We start from the raw sequence: 18,472 nt of genomic DNA on the forward strand, positions 1-18,472 counted from the left end.
AAGGAAAAGAAAAAGGGTTTTATGGAACTTGCTATACATACAACCACAATCCAAGATCTTTATCACCACAAATACCTCTCCTCGGATTGTCTTTGCATTACTCATTGCAGTATCACTGTGAGACAGCTATAACTACCAGTCTATAAGATAAGAGAAATAGGGCCTTGCAAAATGTTTACAAGAAATGACATTCACCTACATTTTGCTACCAACTTGGCATTTAGTTTAAGACAGCCTTTGAAACATGTGTTTGAGGGTGGGATGAATATATCCCTTGAAATACCTGATTCCAGAGGGAGCCTCGAATTCTACCCTCTTTGAAAACTTGTTTCCATCCTTCCTTTTAGGCAAGTTTCCATCTTGCCTAAAAGAAAAGCAGGAAGTCTGGACTGAAAAATGAAAAATATACAAGCTTTTAAGCCAAAATTAAAAGCAGATATTTTATCCATAAAGTTTATGTACACACCCTATACTGTACTGTAGAGCATATATGATACTCTCCAATCTTCTTAGATATTTTCTCAGAGTTAAAAGAACATATGCACATCAAGAAGAAAAAAGACATGAGCAAAGCATATTCTATCCTTCTCATTAAGCAACACAGAAAAATGACCACAGCATTTACAGCTCACAATACATGTTTATTAGAGATGTTTACAGAAAAGTCTGTGAATTACTGCTAGTCTAAGACTGACAACTGGGGGTTTTATGGTTTATGGCTTTGTTTTTTGAATCATTTAAAAAGTCGCAAAACTGATAAGTTTGGGGGCTATCTCAGTCTTATTAAAAAAAGTTCAATTCAGAGATAAAGGAGAAGGTGGTTACACTAGTAATTTAGTAACTACGACCAAATAGAGTGTAGAACTTAGCAGGGTTTTTGCTGCAGACACATTTTGCCCCACACTGCAGTTCACGGAGAGGCTGAAAAGGTATGCAGAGACTTTTTGCTCCCATGGAGGGGGCACCAGGCTCGAGATCTTGATCCCTGAAATAGAAGCACATTCATAAATAAATTCCTTTTAGAATAAAGGTACAATAAAGTATTATTTAAAAAAAAAAAAAAACCCCGAAAGCATGCTAATGGCTCTGGAAGCTTTAGAATTGAGGGAATTTATTGGTTTATGCAGAATAGCAAGACTCAAGGGTGACTATATGTTAGTGTTATATCTGGAGCAACCTTACATTCATGTTTTACATTCAAAACATTCTGGGTTTGATCTTGGTAGATCCTCTCCAGTTCAGTCATATTTTACCTGGCAGTGGTCTTCTTGATCCAATCCTCACACTCAGTTTCCCCACAAAAAGGAATTTGTACAATCTGAAATGAAAAAAAAAAAAAAAAAAAATCAGTTATACAACTAAAGAATCCTTCCTTTTCTCAGGAAGCTTCCTAAACCTTAAGGTCTCATATATACTCAAAGTGAGAGAAGCATAAAAAACACTAAACAAATTCAAAGGAGCATTTAAATCAAGTCAGGGTGCTGATTCTATTATACTTTTTTTTAAACCAAGATATAACTGTGGAAAGTATAAATACTATTTTCTCTAAGGAAATGCTGTTTTTCTGAGGAAAAGTTTAAATCTTTCAAACTGCAGAACAAATGCTTGCTTATATACTGTAAGATAGTGCCATGAAGTTTCCATTTTAATTCCAGTACTCTGAATTTTCATATTTTCTGAACAAGACAAAGATAAACTTATTTTAACAGAATTGACAACAGCACATTTTTCTCTTAGGAAAAAGGGCAGGGTATTTCAATACACCTGTTGTTATGAATGTTAGCTAGTTTGACTGAAGAAAGCGGAGAAAATGAAGCTGAAATGATAATCTTGTACACTCTAATGAGCTGAGGCCAAAAACAACTACCAAATCTGCATGCAGACATTTTAATTCTATCAAAATAGTAAATAAGGTTTGCCGATCTGTGTTTTTCTTTCAAAGAATTTACACACCTAGTGCAATTCTCAAATTGCCTTGAAGAGGAACACACCTTTATCAGATTTTTAGATCTTTTCCGTTAGTTAAATGAAACTTTGTTTAAATACTGCTGCAATTTTCTATCAGCTTGAACTAAACTTTACATACAGCTTAAAAGAACACAGAAGCACCCTACATTTTAAAAGGAGCTAATTGTCTGCATTTCCATTATAGTAAGGAGAAAACAACAACAGGAATTAATCAGTAGTAGCTAACCTTACAAGGTTTCTTCTTAAATTGTAGCCACAGCTAATACTGTATAGTTTAAAGAAATCACAGAATAGATGTGCCATAAAATTTTGTCTGTACAATATATACAGGTAGATTAGAGAAACAGCCACAAAATGACATACCTCAGGATTTTTCAATTCAGATTCTCTGATTATAAATAAACTTTCATAAATTCAGTATTAAAATGGTGCAAGTGCCTTCAACTTGGAATGGAAAAATAACTTTACATTTCCAAGTCTGACTACATTATATACTAGAGCTATATTTGAGTTGTCATCTAATATAAATAGGTCAATTCTCTCATAGTACTACTATGTGAAGATTTATACAGAGTAGAATTATTTGTTAATCAAAGGTTACAATTTTTGCTTTGCTTTAAGTCTACCCCCAGATTCATCAGGTGCTTCGGAGATACCTGTACCAGGAAAATGATACTTTATAGTCAGCAGAAGCAGCCCAAAACATTCTGAAGACAGAATATTTTACTTATATTTAGTATTGTAGCGGAAAATAAGGCAGTGTTACTACTTCAGCACCTACGCACAAGAATATCTAAAAATTCTTTACCCTCAACTTCATAAGCAGGATAAATTAGTTCCTCCTCTGAGGTTCACAATCAAATCCAATTTATAAGAAGACTCAAAAGAAATAAGTGCAATAAAGAAACAAGAAAAGAATACGATGGAAGGTTAAGACTAACAAAGGTTAACTTATCTAGCTCTTTTAAAAGTCAACAAAAATAACCATGGAATTAGTGGCACTCAAGGGATTTTCATCAGAAATTCTGAAATTTTCAGAGTAGACCTAATTGGTACACTAAAACTCTAATCTCTCCTTATAAAAAAAGTAAAGCCTTAATGACCAACCCTGGGAATTCTAATTGAATAAATTCATCTAAATATATCAACTATTTCACAAGCAGAGGGGTTGTGACATTTCAGGGTTAAGATCTCATGTCAGTATAGTATCCCTATGAAAATAACTCAGTAGAGCTCAATTGTCCAGTATTATCGGTTACTCTTTGCATCAGCCCAAGGAGGTTTCTGGTTTCCAGCAGTTCTCAGTGAACCCAATGGCTTCTACTAAGGTCATAAAGGTAAATCTTCTTTGACGTAAGTAGCACGTACTTTAGACTCTTACTTGAACTCTATTACAAGATTTAGCAAATGTTTTGCATTGTTTGTATTAGAATAATGACAGCAGTTTATCTTAATCTGAATAAAATATTTACATTAATCTCTCCAAAAAGCACTTTCTGATAAAAATGCAACACGTAATGCTGCAGTTTCATGCTCTGCATTTAAAGTCATTCAAGGCATGCTGTTACCTGTTATGTAAGACTAAGAACTCCGAATGCTGATAGCCTAGAAAAGGCTTTCTGTTCCTACACCTTCCCTCACAAAAGAGGTCTACAGCAGAACCTGCTTTGGTTGTGCGGGGACAGTTCGATAAAGATAACAACAGTATTTACATATAGGCTGCAAAATTTCTAGCCTCGATCATTTGTAATGAACAGAAAGTGTGGGAAGGCACTCACCAGGACTGTGGAATTAGAAGAATTTCCTTACCTTTCCTGAATCAAGCTCTTTTTGAAAGTCTTCCATAGTATTAGCCACCACCATATGCCTTTTTAGGTCTTCAGAAGCTCTAAGGAGGAATTAAAAAAAAACAGTAAGGGTAGTTTCAGGCACATAACCTCACTGACTAACTGAACTAAAGTTTTCAGTCAGACAAAATAAAAAAAAAAAAAAATCACAAGAGGAGAAGCCATATATTCACTAGAACCTTCTTGATCAGCTTATGGCTTTCTATTAGTTTTGCCCTCAAAAACATAACATTTTGACTAATTGCAGACTGGCTGTTCTCCAGGTTGCCGGTGGCTGATTTTACCATGTTATTCACACTTTGTGCTTATCAGTTCCATATTGACCAACTGTAGTTAGAAACATACCAGTTCTACAGATGAACATATATTTTGTTCTATGTTCATATGTTCTAAATCTGAACAGCAGGAAACTTCTTAACTAGATAAAAATATTCAACTTGTTAACAACATTGCTCACCACAAAGGAATCACAGAATGGTTGAGGTTGAAAGGGACCTTTAGAAATCATCTAGTCCAACCCCCCTCCTCAAGCAGAGTTACCTATACCAGGTTGCCCAGGACTGTGTCCAGATAGCTTCTGAATATCTCCAGGGAAGGAGACTCCGTAACCTCTCTTGAGTAACCTATTCCAGCGCTCAGTCACCCTCACAGTAAAGAAGTTTTTCCTCGTGTTCAGACGGACCTTCCTGTGTTTCAGTTTGTGCCCGTTGCCTCTTGTCCTATCACTGGGAACCACTGAGAAGAGTCTGGCCCCAGCCTCTCGATACCCTCCATTCAGCTACTTAGACACATTGATGAGATCCCCCTCCCCTTAGTCTCCTCTTCTCCAGGCTGAACAGCCCCAGCTCCCTCAGCCTTTCTTCACAGGAGAGATGCTCCAGTCCCCTCAGCATCTTAGCAGACCTTCGCTGGACTCCCTCCAGGAGCTCCATGTCTCTCTCGTACTCTGGAGCCCACAAGTGGACACAGCACCCCCGGTGTGGCCTCTCTACGACTGAAGAGAGGGGCAGGATCACCTCCCTCCACCTGCTGGCAACACTCTGCCTAACGCACCCCAGGACACCATTGGCCTTCTTGGCCACAAGGGCACATTCCTGCCTCATGCTTAGCTTGTTGTCCACCAGCACTCCCAGCTCCTTCTCTGTAGACCTACTTGCCAGCAGGGCAGCCCCCAGCCTGTACTGGTGCCTGGGGTTATTCCTTCCTAAATGCAGGACCCTGCACTTGCCTATGTTGAACTTCAGGAGGTTCCCCTCTGCCCAGCTCTCCAGCCTGTCCGGGTCCCTCTGAAAGGCAGGCAGCACAGCCCTCTTGGTGTATCAGCCACTCCTCCCAGCTTAGTATCATCAGCAAACTTGCTGAGGGTGCACTCTGTCCCTTCATCACTGATGAAGTCACTGATGAATAAGATGAATAATATTGGACCAGTACTGACCCCTGGGGGACACCAGTAGATAAAGGCCTCCAACCAGACTCTGTGCCACTGATTACAACCCTCTGAGCCCTGCCATTAAGCCAGTTCTCAATCCACCTCACCATCCGCTCATCCAGCCCACACTTCCCGAGCTTGCCTATGAGCATGTTATGGGAGACAGTGTCAAAAGCCTTGCTGAAGTCCAGGGAGACAACATCCACTGCTCTCCCTTCATCTAGCCAGCCAGTTGTCCCATCTTAGAAGGCTACCAGATTGGTTAAGCATGATTTCCCCTTGGTGAATCCATGCTGACTACTCCCGATCCCCCTCTTGTCCTCCACATGCTTAGAGATGGCCTCTAGGATGAGCTGTTCCATCACCTTTCCAGGGAGTGAGGTGAGAATGACTGGCCTGTAGTTCCCTGGGTCCTTCTCCTTGCCCTTTTTGAAGACTGGAGTGACATTGGCTTTCTTCCAGTCCTCAGGCACCTCTCCTGATTGCCATGACCTTTCAAAGATGATCGAGAGTGGCCTAGCAACGATGTCCACCAGCTCCCTTAGCACTCGTGGGTGCATCCCATCAGGGCCCATGACCTGTGGGTGTCAAGTTTGCCCAAATGATCTCTAACCCGATCCTCCTCCACCAAGAGAAAGAAAAAAGAAAAAAAAAAAAAAGAAACATCACAAAAAAAAAAAGGTAGACCCATCTTGCCTTTCTGCACAGCTGAATCAAAGAAATAAGAAATTCTTCTGACAGGTAAAGTGCATCTGTGATTAGCACAGCAGTTGAGTACACTTCTTAGTCTACCTGTTGTAAAGGTTAGCATGGATCTCCTCCAAAATCTGTTTTAGTTTGTCCTCTGCCTCATGTTCAGAAAAGGTCAGCTTCTGTCCTGTGTCTCTTCTGACAGCCACAAACTGTTGGTTCTTCATGTCTCGTGGTCCCACTTCAACCCTGATTGGAACACCCTTTGTTAAGAAATGAACAAAAAACAAAACAAAACCCAAACAGTTATAACAATGTTCATTCTCAAGAGTTTAATTCCCTCCTCCTTGCTTTTTTTTTTTTTTTTTGCTAAAATAGTCTTAACAGTCTTAAAAAAAACCCAGCATATATTCTACTTTCATGCATTTCTGTCTTTTCCATTTGAACACTCTCTTCTTCTTTCCTCTTGTGCACTACACCTTGCTCCAGGCTTGTTTCACTAGGTCGGAGATTGCTTCTCTACCAACATGTAAGTTACACTAAGACTGTTAAAATAAGACAGTTATCCCACATAGCGCAAATCCAATTTTAAAATCTAAATGATTATTAAGACTTTCAGAATCATTTAGAAGTCTAGTTCATCCAATAATCCCTTTTAATTCCGACTGCACAAAACACTTCCAGCTGTGTGAAAAGCAAATTTTAAAAGCAAGTTCTGTTGAATACAACCCTGACATCATTATTAATTGCACAAGAAACTTGACAGCAAACAGGTAGTTGCTTTCTGTATGTAAAGCTTTCATGCTTCATAAACTTCGGTGACAAAAATCCTGTAACTTCTCATCTTCTACATACAGGCAAGAGAAATCTAATCAGTAAGTTAAATGCAACAAACATCCTACAGTGTTCAGCAGGTGAATAAGAGAATGAAAGACATTTATCCAAACTTTCTAGTCATTTCATGCTTTGGGAGCTCTTCAAGTTCAGAGCTTCCAAGGGATTCCCTATACTTCCCCTTCTTTATGCTAAAAAGTCTAATATAGTAAAAACAAGGGTAAAATTCCTACTCCTATTGCAAAGCTACACAAACAGCTATTAAAACTGCCACCAAGAAGCAAGTTAAACTAAACAAATATTGTAATTTATGGCTTATAAATCAACGAATGGCTTCATTAATCAAAGTTCAGTGCAAAGTATTTAGCATTTCCATCCCATTTTCTAATTGTAATACTACTTTCTAATTGAGCAAAGATTCCTTATGGCCACATATAAAGACTACTTAAAAAAGAGCAGTGGAATTAGTATCACAAATTAACTTCCTTATTAAAACTCAGCAAAATAAGGGCACTCTGCCTGAATTTGCCCGAAAATGTTATTTGCATATCGTACCTGTTCTTATTGCGTTAAAATTTAAAACAGCAAGGCAAAATACTAGGGCTCTTTCTCGGGGACATAAAGGCTGAAATTCCATATGCATTAAAAAAAAAAAAAAAAAAAAAAAAAAGAGACTAGCACTGGATAAAATCAGCATCAAAGTAGACAGCACATAAGCTCTGTGTGAGGCCACAGCTGCAGGCACTCTGAATACTGCTAGACTCCTACCAGGGCAAGAAGCCTTTCTCTTTGTGAGCTGAACACCCAGACAAAATATTGGTCTACTACCACAGATCTGTGAAGACTGCCAAGGAAAAATGGAATTCATATTAATAGTACAAAGTATTTTCAGAAATTAGTTCTCTTATTTCTCAACACGACTCTGGAACAAGATTTTACATAGATTTTTTAAGAACGTAGTTGGCTATAATTTCAATATAAGGTTGCATGTAGATATGTCTTATGCTGGATACTTCAGTAGATTTTGCAAAAAGTATTAAGTTGGCTCCCTGCTGTGCCTCCTCGGTAAATCTAATTTTATTTAAAAAGCTTCAATAACACGGATTGTTGATATTAGAACTCCATTTTAAAAATATAAGAGGTTAGAGAAAGGAAGGATGAATTTGGATATAACGTGAACTGTTTACAACTCAGCGGGCTTCTATCAACAATGAAGATGAACATGTTGAAACTAATTTCAAATTCAGAACAAAAAATAGAATCCCATAACATACTCAATACATTACTCATATCCTAAAATAGCGCTGCTGCGTTCCATTCACTTTTTTTTTTTTTTTTTTTTTTTTAAAAACTTCACACAAAGCTTCTTACAGCCTGAAACAGAATTGTTTCTTCCAGTTACTATATGAAGGGTAACACGGTAATTCTGGGATCAAGAAAAATGCTTCTTTCTTTTTTGACACTATACATATTTATCTTCTGCTTTCTATTGTGTGCAGAGAGTATACTATTGTGAAGCTAGTGGCACTTAGCATTAAGAAAGATTTTTAAACATGTAGGCAATTTGCATTATTAATTTTATTTTCTATGTACATAAAGTGAAGACTTGCAAGTTCAAGAATCAGTAATGACATGCACATCCTAGCAGAGAGAGCACATCTCAGAAAACATCTTTTCTTCATTTTTAATAAAGGAAATTACCCTAATACAAGTGATCACTGATTATCTGGTAGGAGTTTTTTTTTTTTTAATTTAGTAGAAATACAGTAGTCTTCAAAATACAAGTTATTCTGGCCAAAACACATACCCCACACATGTGCTTTGAAAGATTTACTGGAAGAAATGTACCTTAAGCTCCCAGTGATTGAACTTCCAACCAGGTGAATAGTTGTCTCTTAAATCAGCACGTACACGGATATTAACACTAAGAAGTCTATTACGATATTCATTACATTTCTTCAACAGAGCCTCTCTGTCCTCTTCAGAAAGGGAATTTGTGATACCACAGGGAATAATTACAACCTGCAATATAACATCACATGTACTTTACGTTATAATAAAATTAGCTCCTACTTATTATAAAAGCTTAAAAACAATATTGTGGCCTTAGAGCCAAGTAATTTCTTTCAAGATCTCAGAAGTAACAAATACATTTCCCTTTTCCTCCAACTGTTAACAAATGATATTATTTTAAATGGATGTAATACAAGGGAACCTGGCCACCACAAGTACCTGAGATCTACAACTAACCTAATATGTGTATTAACTTTATACCGCATGTTTTGTAACTAGACAGTTCCTAATGCTCCTAATCCCTAGAAGCATCCCTAGAATGCCTTCCGGGTGCCTGATATGAAATGCTCATGAATTTCAAGGCAGAAAAGGAAGTGAAACAATAGTGTAAGGCAGGTTATGGACCATTTTTACATACCTGAACACAAGCTACTCGAGGTGGGAGCACCAACCCCATGTTATCTCCATGGATCATTGTCATTACACCAATAGTTCGAGTTGTAATGCCCCAAGAGTTCTGATATGCAAACTGTTTTTCTCCTGGTTTCTTGGGATCTTCAAATACAATTTCAAACATCTTAGAGAAGTTCTGCCCCAGATGATGTGAAGTTGCTCCCTGAAATAGTTGCACACAGAAAATTCTGCTCAATGAAAAGTTAAGCCTATCAATTATCAGTCTAAGGCTTTCATCTTGCTCTATTTACTGAAAGAGATACTCTTAACATATGCATACCTGAATAGCTCTTCCACTGGCAGATATAAATGCCTCTACAGTGGTTGTGTAGTCACCCCCAGCAAATTTCTCCTTTTCGGTCTTCCTTCCTTTCACAACAGGTATTGCTAAGAGTTCTTCATACACTTGAGCATACAGATCAAGTATCTGCATTACCTGTGAGGAACATACTATCTTAAGAATTACTCCGCGTTTTGCATTTGCTAAATCATGAAATACTTTCATATACAAAGCATTAGCGAAAAATGTGACATGTAAAACTTTAACGTTCCAAAATCTTCTCAAGATTGTGAATAAAAAATAAAATTGCTTCAATCGTTTTAGACTTCAGCTATTTCCTATAATTCAAATATTTACAACTATAAACCCCAGTATAAAACAAGAAAAGTCACTGCAAAAAATGCCATGATATCAAAGCTTATATTGACTTTTAGTTTCCAACTAAATGTTTGAATAAGTTCTAGGTAAAAAAAAGATATGCCACGATATTCTCTGCAACGTCTGTCTTTGGGCAAAGGAAGTGTTAAAATTTCTAAGAATTATGAAGTGAACTGATTATTTTTATTTTTAAGGAAAATAAACATCCTTCATAAAGATCACTCTCTTCAAATTTCATATTGTTTGAAGTGACTAAAGCCTCACACACAGGTTACATTTGAGAAAAAACAGGTTCTAGTTACATGCGATTTTTAAGACTGGCAGTCAAAATAATTCAGTGTAACCCAGCGAAAAGGCCGTGGAATCAAGTTAGTTTAATGGAAAAACCTTTGCTCAATTAAACCCTTCTTGCAGGAGGGCTCCCAAAGAAAAGGAGACAGATTTCCACTAGATCCTAGTAAAAAGTTTTGCTTGTAATGCTCTGGAGTAAGATAGCTTTCTGAAAGCAAAAGCACCAACACATTCACTGCTTTTTACCTCCTCTGCTGCTTCTTCATATGTTGCAAATGCTGTGTGACCCTCTTGCCAAAGGAACTCACGAGTGCGAAGGAAAGGCTGGGGATGCTTGAACTCCCAACGCTGCAAAAAGGAAACAAATCATTACAATTCATGCTTAATAAAGAAAAAAACCTTCAGTGTTATTATTATTACTTTAAAACTGCATCTATAAGTATACTGCTGCTTTGCTCACAAATTAGAAAATTCTGCATAAGGTTAAAAAAGTGGATTGTTTACTGATTGGTGTTTCCTTCAATAATATCATCTTATAAACAAAAATGCACTTTAATAAAAGCAGTGAGGAAAACAAATGGCCTAAGCCACATTCATACTTTTGCCATGAAGTGCGTTGTGACTAGTATTATCATGCTATACTCACACAGAGTAATTGTTCTGTGCTACACTTGTGTTAGAACAGTTCAGTGAGAAATTGTGTACTGACATACCACAACATTGCACCACTGATTAAGCTTGATAGGAAGATCCCTGTGTGACTGCACCCACTTTGCATAGGCAGGATACATGACTGTAAAAAGAAAGTAAGTTTTGGTTTTCTGCACTATATGGACAGTTTATCCCAAAACTTTCTTTTTGTTACACATAACTTTAACATTATCTGTTACAAGAATTATATCTTTACGCTTTAGTTCCATTTAAAATATACTTCGTCTTGACACACAGTATTTTCACTTAAAGAGATGTTTTAATTTCATCCTGTCTTTGGAAGATAGCTTGTTGGTCTAATAAAGGAAGTGGACCAAAGTACACTCCAAAGCTTAACATATAATGCTATATTTGAGTCAATGGCTTAGAAATTGTAAATACATCTAGGTTCACAGATAAAAATTCTCTGGCCTCAAGAGGTTTCAGAATACTATACCATATCTGATTCAATTTAACTCACCCAACTATTTGTCTTGAAATGTTTATTTAAGTTACTTAAAGGAACGTTTAACAGAAGCTAGTTTCATAGCTGTAGTAAAGTACGTGATAAAAGTGAAGTGAATTATGACACGAAGAAATATTCTTAAAAACAATACTAAAACCAAACATCTCTTTCATTCAAAGGAAGTCAGACCTCAGGATACTAACAGACACATCCCCAGAGTGATTCTGAAATGCTTAATAAAAGTACACTTGAGGGAATTTATAGTGTGTGTGAAATTTGTTGCAATCAGCAGCATTTTTTTAGAAAATTTTGATAAGGAAGTATAGAGAACATCCTACAAGATGTGCTTCAGCTTTTCAACAGGAACTCTTCTTTATCAGGAACTCTTCTTTATCAGCTCAAAAGTTGCTATTCAGTCATGCTATATCAGTTACTGTTTTCTTTACAACCAAACTGCATCAAAAGATGTCTACCTGTTTCACTTGTGGGACGTACAGCAATTGGTTCAGCTAGCTCTGTTTTCCCAGATCTTGTGACCCAAGCAACCTAAAGGAAAAACCAAACAAAACAAGTTTACAGAAAACTTACTTTCATACTCATCTGCAGACTAAGTGTTTAGGTTTTCTTGTATTCAGACTAAAGTAATGCTTTGAAGTGTACCTCAGGAGCAAAGTCAGCAATATGAGTCTTCTCTTTCTCTAGTGCAGCCTGGGACACAAACATGGGGAAGTAACAGTTTTCCACTCCGAGTTTCTTGATCTCTGCATCGAAGAAGTTCTTGATAGCTTCCCAAATAGCATAAGCCCAAGGGCGAAGAACATAGCAGCCACTCACGTCATAGTATTCAATCATCTCTGATTTTGTGATCACCTTTCAAAATGTTATTTAGATACTGAAGTTTCAATTTCACACACAAAGAACATTCAATAACTCAAGCCTGATGGCATGCAATTCAAGAAATGTCTCCTAGTTAAAAACAGACTCTTTCTCCTAAAAAAAGTCAGCAAAAATATGCTTTCAGAACACTATTCATAACCGGATATACTCATCCATAATTGGAAAAAGTTAAATAGAAATATTAAGCTTAATAATAGATCTGGATAATTTAAACTCTTAAATTAAAACTGAATTTCAGGAATCCAAGTGAAAGATAGTAGCTAATATCCAGGAACCAACAAAACGTTCTTTCAGATGAACTGTCTCTAGCTCATGTCAGAAAAAATTTTACTTTCTTAGCATATAGGCAAAAATTTTATTAGTAAAAGGTAATATCTGCTTATCATTCCTTCATAAATAGGCTAATCTAACCTTCTCTACTCTACGGTTGTTGTGCACCTCACAAGACACCAACCTCAATATTGACAGATACTAACTTTTACTATACCACCATCTTGAGGTGGAATAAAGCTCCCAGGTCTGCGAAATTCCTACCACTACACAACAGGTATGTACATTTAATGAAAGATGAATTCATACAGATATACATATATATACACACACACACAGGAGGTTTTGTGTGAAGTAGATGACACTCATCCTTTACACAGTTTAAATTTATTCCGCGCTTAAATCTAGGAGTTTCTATTTAAGACCACAATAGCAACGAAGAAATAAAAAAGGAAGAGCACTTTGTTTTGTATTAAAAAACAAACACACAGTAAGATTTAATGCCGAAACAGATCTTGATGTACAAGACAATGAAATAATGCTCTAATTCAAACTGATGGTCGCTTACCTGAGAGAACCAGTCTGCAAGATTTTCTTCTTTTTTAGCTTCTAGACCCAGCCTAGGGATATTAGAAAAGAACTAAATCTGTGCTGTGTAGAGCATTAACCAGTGAAATTTATCTTAAAAAGAAATATAGGGGCAGAGGGCAGGAAATCAAACATTTTACTTCATAAAATTAACTTTTCCTCATCAGCCCTCCCAAAGTTTCTTCCCAAAAAACATTCAGCTTCTTTTTGGCTGTTTGGACTCTTCTAATTCCTCTCACAGTAGTTACATCCAAGAAATCTGGGCTGACACATTAAAAATCCAGGCACCTCTAACGAGAGCATAAGGCTGCCAGACCTGCGTGCGAGCTGTTTTACTCTGTATTTTTTAAATTTCTTATCTAGCTTGCTGCTACAGTTTCAGGAAACACATGCAACTTGAATTCACTGTTTGTTTAAACACGTTAGTCATTTTGTTTAAGAGGGAAAACTGACCCTACTATCAAAATAAAAATAACCAGTAAAACTACAAGATCCTAAAGAATCTTAAACTCCTCCTGCTTTTAACAAACTCAAATAACAATAGCCAAAGTAAAGCTTGCATAGCTCTGTAAATAGAGAAGTTCTAAGGGTGAAAAATGCATTTTCTTGCATAATTTCTGTACAAAATAAACACATCTCTGCCTCTAACATATAATAAACATATCTGAAACAGTAATTGCATAATGTTGTGCAATACACGCTGTGAAAAGGTTTTTAAACTTTTGGGGTGGGAGCAGGAGAGGGGATGTACTGGAATCACCACTGGAGAGTTCCACCATCAGCAACAACAGTGCCCTGCTCTGGGCTGGGATACGTACTTCTCACGGTCCTTGCAAAATATATTTTGGAAACCCTGGTACAATAAAATAAGCATAAGGCTTTTTTTTCCCCAGGGTTTTACTGACCAAGACACAGTAGCTCATTTGCTGAAGCAAATAATGAATCATAGCAAGTTCCCAATGACAGCTGAGCCACAGTAAAAGACTGTGCACATTGCTTTATGTTTTCTACAGGCTAGGTGGAATTTTCCTCAGGAGGATGCTGAGATGCAACTGAAGCTAATAAACTCTGGTTTGACCACGAATACAGGAACGAACATAATTGTTTTGCAAATATCCATGCTTTCAAGTGAAGCATAAGCTATAAGCTTATAAGCCTCTCTAAATCTGAACAGAGGTAAACAGTTTAGATTTTTAGCAAACAGATTAAAGATCAAATCTTTACCTGGTTTGTTTCTTAGGGCCTTGACTTTCTCCTGATCCATTTGAGGAGAGCTCATTAACACTCTGTCCTTGCAAAGGCTCTTTTTTGGGGCCATCATTTTGCTTCTGTTGCTTAATCTGCTTTTCAGACTTATTCTCTTTCTCTTTCTTCTTTTTGTCTTTGTCATCAGCACTACTAGTGGAAACTGGTTTATAGTCAACTCCTGCAACAGACTTGTACTGGGCCTTCAACTGAAGAAGTTCCTTAACCGCTGCATCTATCTTATCCTTGAAGGACATACAAATAAAGAGAAATCTATATAGCAATCTCAAGAACAAAACAAAGCTGTCACAGGAATAAAATAGACCTGTGCATGGCGTTGTGGACATTTACACAGTGTTAGAGGAGAAATCTTTGCGCAAGCCACTACATACTTAACCGCATTAACATTTTAGTGGTCGCTTTTGACAGGAACAGTTTAAAAAGCAGATTTCAGATCTCATCATTCAAATATTACTTATTCTGAATGCAAATTGTTAATTTCTACAATCATGGTTAATTTAAAATAGATTTTTAGAGTTATATCTTGCATTTTTACATTATAGTACATGTATGTCTTTACCTTTTCTGCTTTCTCTGATTTCAGTCTCCTAACTTCTTCTCCTTGAAGAGCTACTTTATTAAACAGGGCTTTAGCTTCAGGTGTGTCTGGACCACTGGGTTCTATGACTGATGTTTGGGGCAAAACAGCTTGAGCCACTGGTGGATGTCCTGGCTTGTAGTCCTGGCCGGTCTTTTCCTTATAGTCAGCTTTCAGGGAAAGGAGGAGTTTTACTGCTTCATCTACTTCTTCCTGTATGGAGGACAAATAGCAAGACGCACTGGTGAGGATTCAAAAGAGATCTGATTTAAAAAAATGACTTTCAGGCCAAGAACAAAGAAACAGAGTGCTTCATAACAGGGGAAGAGCTGTAATAGCAGCTATCCCAGGGTAGCTAAAGCAAGCTTTCCCCCAAGCAACAGAAGCATGCTTGAGAGCTACCACATTATACCAGAATGCTCTTCTTGCCCCGCCTGACTAGCTACAATCTGTTAACAACTGCAGCAGAATCTACAGTCAAGAATATCATAAACTTTTTTTTTCAATAAAAACAATTTTTCAGAAAAAAAAACAATTCTACAAGATACAAATTTAGGGACAACAATCAGCAGCTCCTGAAAACAAAGATTTGTCTCATGCTCGCTTCCAAAGCTATCATCAAATTTATTTCTTTAGTTCTGGGAAGTATTCTATTATTGCAGCACATTAGATCCTATACTTGAGACAGGTGGAGATAAAAGAAAAAGTAAAATACATTACAAGCTTCTGTAATCTACCATGCTCATGCCTAAGCATCTAAATGTCAGAGGTCAGTTTGACTTTCTACACCAGCAGAATTTAGATTTTGTATCTCGGGAGCCAGGGAAGCATCCTGTATTGGAGATACATGGGGCATTACCAGACTACGCAAGTTCGATGGCTAAGCTATGACCAGCAATGTAAGGGAGTTTATACAGTGTTTGATCATTACTTGGTGAAAGATTTCCACCCAGTGGCAAAACGTGGTAATAACTGCAACTGATTACTCTATTTACTATTATACCTTGGAAGCTTTTTCTGCTTTGAGTCTGCGTACCACTTCCCCTTGTTCAGCTACATTATCATAAAGTGCTTGGTCATCCACTAAGCTAGAGGGTGCCAAGTTACTGCAGCACACAGAAGATGGAAGTGTAGTAGTAGGTATACAAGGAGGAGCTGAAGGTGGATTTCCAGGCTTGTATTCTTGACCTGTCTTTTGTTTATATTCTGCTTTTAGATTTAAAAGACATTTCACAGCCTCATCTATTTGTTCCTGAAGTAAGAAAGGAGAAAGGGGGGGGGGGGGGAAAGCAGTTGCAGATAAATAAAGAAACAACACAGATGCAACACAACAGCTACAATAACATAATCTCTACACGAACAGCACTAACATGGCTGTTGCAATTAAACATCCAGAGCTAATACGTTAGTAGGAGTTGGAGTACTGAATTTCATGATTTAACTTTTTAACCAAAATACTTGCAAGTTCCATACTGAAGGGCCTAATATAGAGGGGCAGTATATAGAGGGGCTGACTTCTGTGCCATGAAGGCTCCCCATTTAGGCAGTTTAGTTCCATGCAGTTACAACAGCCCATAGTTTTTTACACTGGAGAAAGGGAGCAAACATACAGACTCTGAATAAATAATGGTTTTCTGGCCACTACCAAATCATTACTGTATTTATCATTGTCCTTCTAGCCTTCAAGTTACAGCCTATATTCCCCTTCACTCAGCTTGTATCATTAAACAAACAAACACAAAAACCCTCCCAAAACCTGTTTATTTCCTTTCCTGGTTCTCTATGTACTATCATAAAACTGGTGAAGTCAGTTATAACAGCTCAGGAGAATTAGGGCAGGCACTTCATAAAAGTTAAAGCATTTCCTTATACTTTGTTCTTCCAGTTTCATAAAGCCTACAGTGAGGGTTCAGTTTACACTGAAAATATCATTCCACTCAGAAGCATTCACTGCCATTATACCTTTGAAGCTTTCTCTGATTTAAGTTTGCGGACTACTTCGCCTTGTTCGGCTACTTTGTTGTATAGAGATTTGCTGTCTACTGAACATGGAGATGGAAGAGCACAAACAGGAGAAGACTGAGCAGGGACAAAGACCACAGGCGGGTTTCCAGGTTTATATTCTTGGCCTGTCTGTTGTTTATATTCTGATTTTAGGGTTAAAAGGACTTCCACAGCAGCACCTATCTGATCCTGAAGCAGAAAGAGAAAGGAAGGGGGAAAAAGAGCCAAGAACATAGCATAGATGTAGATACATGAGATTCTGAAGGGCACCTTAAATACTTTTACGAAAAGACCCTCAGTTAATGGACACTTATTCCATTTTCTTTACCATTTAGCTGTTTAAAGATTTATTCTCTACTATTTTCATACTACAGCCAAGTACGTTCTGTTATGGGATATACAACTCTAACAGGCCTAAATAAACTTATAACATTAAGTTAGTTTAGATTTTCCCCTTCATGTAGATTTTGATAATAGTGTCTTGGTGGCACCATAAAAGTACGTAACCACCAGACACAAAGTGTATTATTTCCCATATTTTCTTGCTCTGCATTGGAAAGAACAGAAAAAACACAGCTACCAGGAGCTAGCGTTTCTATGCTCAGTGTTCCACACGTTCAATAAACTCTTTAGCTATGAAGATGTCTTGAAAACGTCTATAACTTTTTTTTTAGTAAAAAAAAAAAAAAAAAAAAAGTAAGTTTTAAATAGCAAGTCACTGCTGTGAAGTCATGCAGTTTGAGCATATTCAGTAAAATAAATAAATACTGCAGAACATTTCAACTTCAAGGACTAGATTCAAATATTTAACAAACTCGTGCTGTGGGGTGAGTCCTGTCTACATTTCAGAACAGCAGCCTAAGAAATGTAGGTTATTTACTTGCACCTTTATGAATATTAACAACAGTTTTATTATATATGACTAGCTAAAGGATGGCAACTGGAAAAAAAACAGGTCATCATGATAGAACACAGCCCAGTCATCATAACGATCACTAGGAAAACACGAAACCAAAAGCACCCATTCACCTCCAGAGGCAAGGACAATGGGCTAAAGAAACCAAAACAACACTAATTTAACCAGCCACCTTAGGTGCTTTCTCAGCTTTCAGTTTTCGGACCACTTCTCCTTGCTCTGCCACTTTATCATACAGAGCTTTGCTGTCCAGGGTACCAGAGATCTCAGGCTTTGAAGACACGCTCTGTTCAGTTACAGAAGCTGGAGGATTTCCAGGCTTATAATCCTGGCCCGTCTTTTCTTTATATTCTGCTTTCAAGGCCAGCAACTGTTTCACAGCTTTATCAATATCTTCTTTTGCTGCTTTCTTAGCTTTCAAGTCACGAACTGTATCGCCCTGGGCAGCCACCCTGTTGTAAATGACCAAGGAGGAGCCTTCAGATGCAGTACAGGCTGGGGTAGAGGTATCAAGTTGAACAGACTTTCCTTTAACAGTTGAGCTAGCCTTTAAAGGAAAAAACAAACAAACAAACAAACAGGTACTCAGCATGATAATCTTTTATAGTAACAAAT

At 37.4% G+C, this 18,472-nt stretch overlaps 1 protein-coding gene across 9 annotated transcripts in view; it reads right to left on the minus strand.

Annotated features, from left to right (window-relative positions):
- Positions 1–620: 620 nt before the first annotated feature.
- EPRS1 (glutamyl-prolyl-tRNA synthetase 1) overlaps positions 621–18,472 on the minus strand; it is a 41,790-nt gene continuing 23,938 nt past the window's right edge. For 4 of the 9 annotated variants that reach the window (XM_068939874.1, XM_068939873.1, XM_068939880.1 and 1 more), the window contains 17 exons: positions 18,030–18,404; positions 16,900–17,130; positions 15,941–16,189; positions 14,920–15,150; positions 14,319–14,584; positions 13,075–13,126; positions 12,000–12,209; positions 11,813–11,885; positions 10,897–10,976; positions 10,430–10,531; positions 9,515–9,670; positions 9,200–9,397; positions 8,617–8,790; positions 6,037–6,197; positions 3,778–3,856; positions 1,254–1,318; positions 621–985 (listed from right to left, as the gene is read on the minus strand). In XM_068939874.1, coding sequence (XP_068795975.1) covers positions 835–985; positions 1,254–1,318; positions 3,778–3,856; positions 6,037–6,197; positions 8,617–8,790; positions 9,200–9,397; positions 9,515–9,670; positions 10,430–10,531; positions 10,897–10,976; positions 11,813–11,885; positions 12,000–12,209; positions 13,075–13,126; positions 14,319–14,584; positions 14,920–15,150; positions 15,941–16,189; positions 16,900–17,130; positions 18,030–18,404 — 2,853 coding nt within the window. In that variant the 3' untranslated portion in view covers positions 621–834. The remainder of the gene's footprint in view (positions 986–1,253; positions 1,319–3,777; positions 3,857–6,036; positions 6,198–8,616; positions 8,791–9,199; positions 9,398–9,514; positions 9,671–10,429; positions 10,532–10,896; positions 10,977–11,812; positions 11,886–11,999; positions 12,210–13,074; positions 13,127–14,318; positions 14,585–14,919; positions 15,151–15,940; positions 16,190–16,899; positions 17,131–18,029; positions 18,405–18,472) is intronic. The other 5 variants (XM_068939876.1, XM_068939875.1, XM_068939881.1 and 2 more) reach the window with 2 other exon arrangements.

The sequence above is a fragment of the Struthio camelus genome, chromosome 3 (assembly GCF_040807025.1).
Source record: "Struthio camelus isolate bStrCam1 chromosome 3, bStrCam1.hap1, whole genome shotgun sequence".
NCBI lineage: Eukaryota > Metazoa > Chordata > Aves > Struthioniformes > Struthionidae > Struthio > Struthio camelus.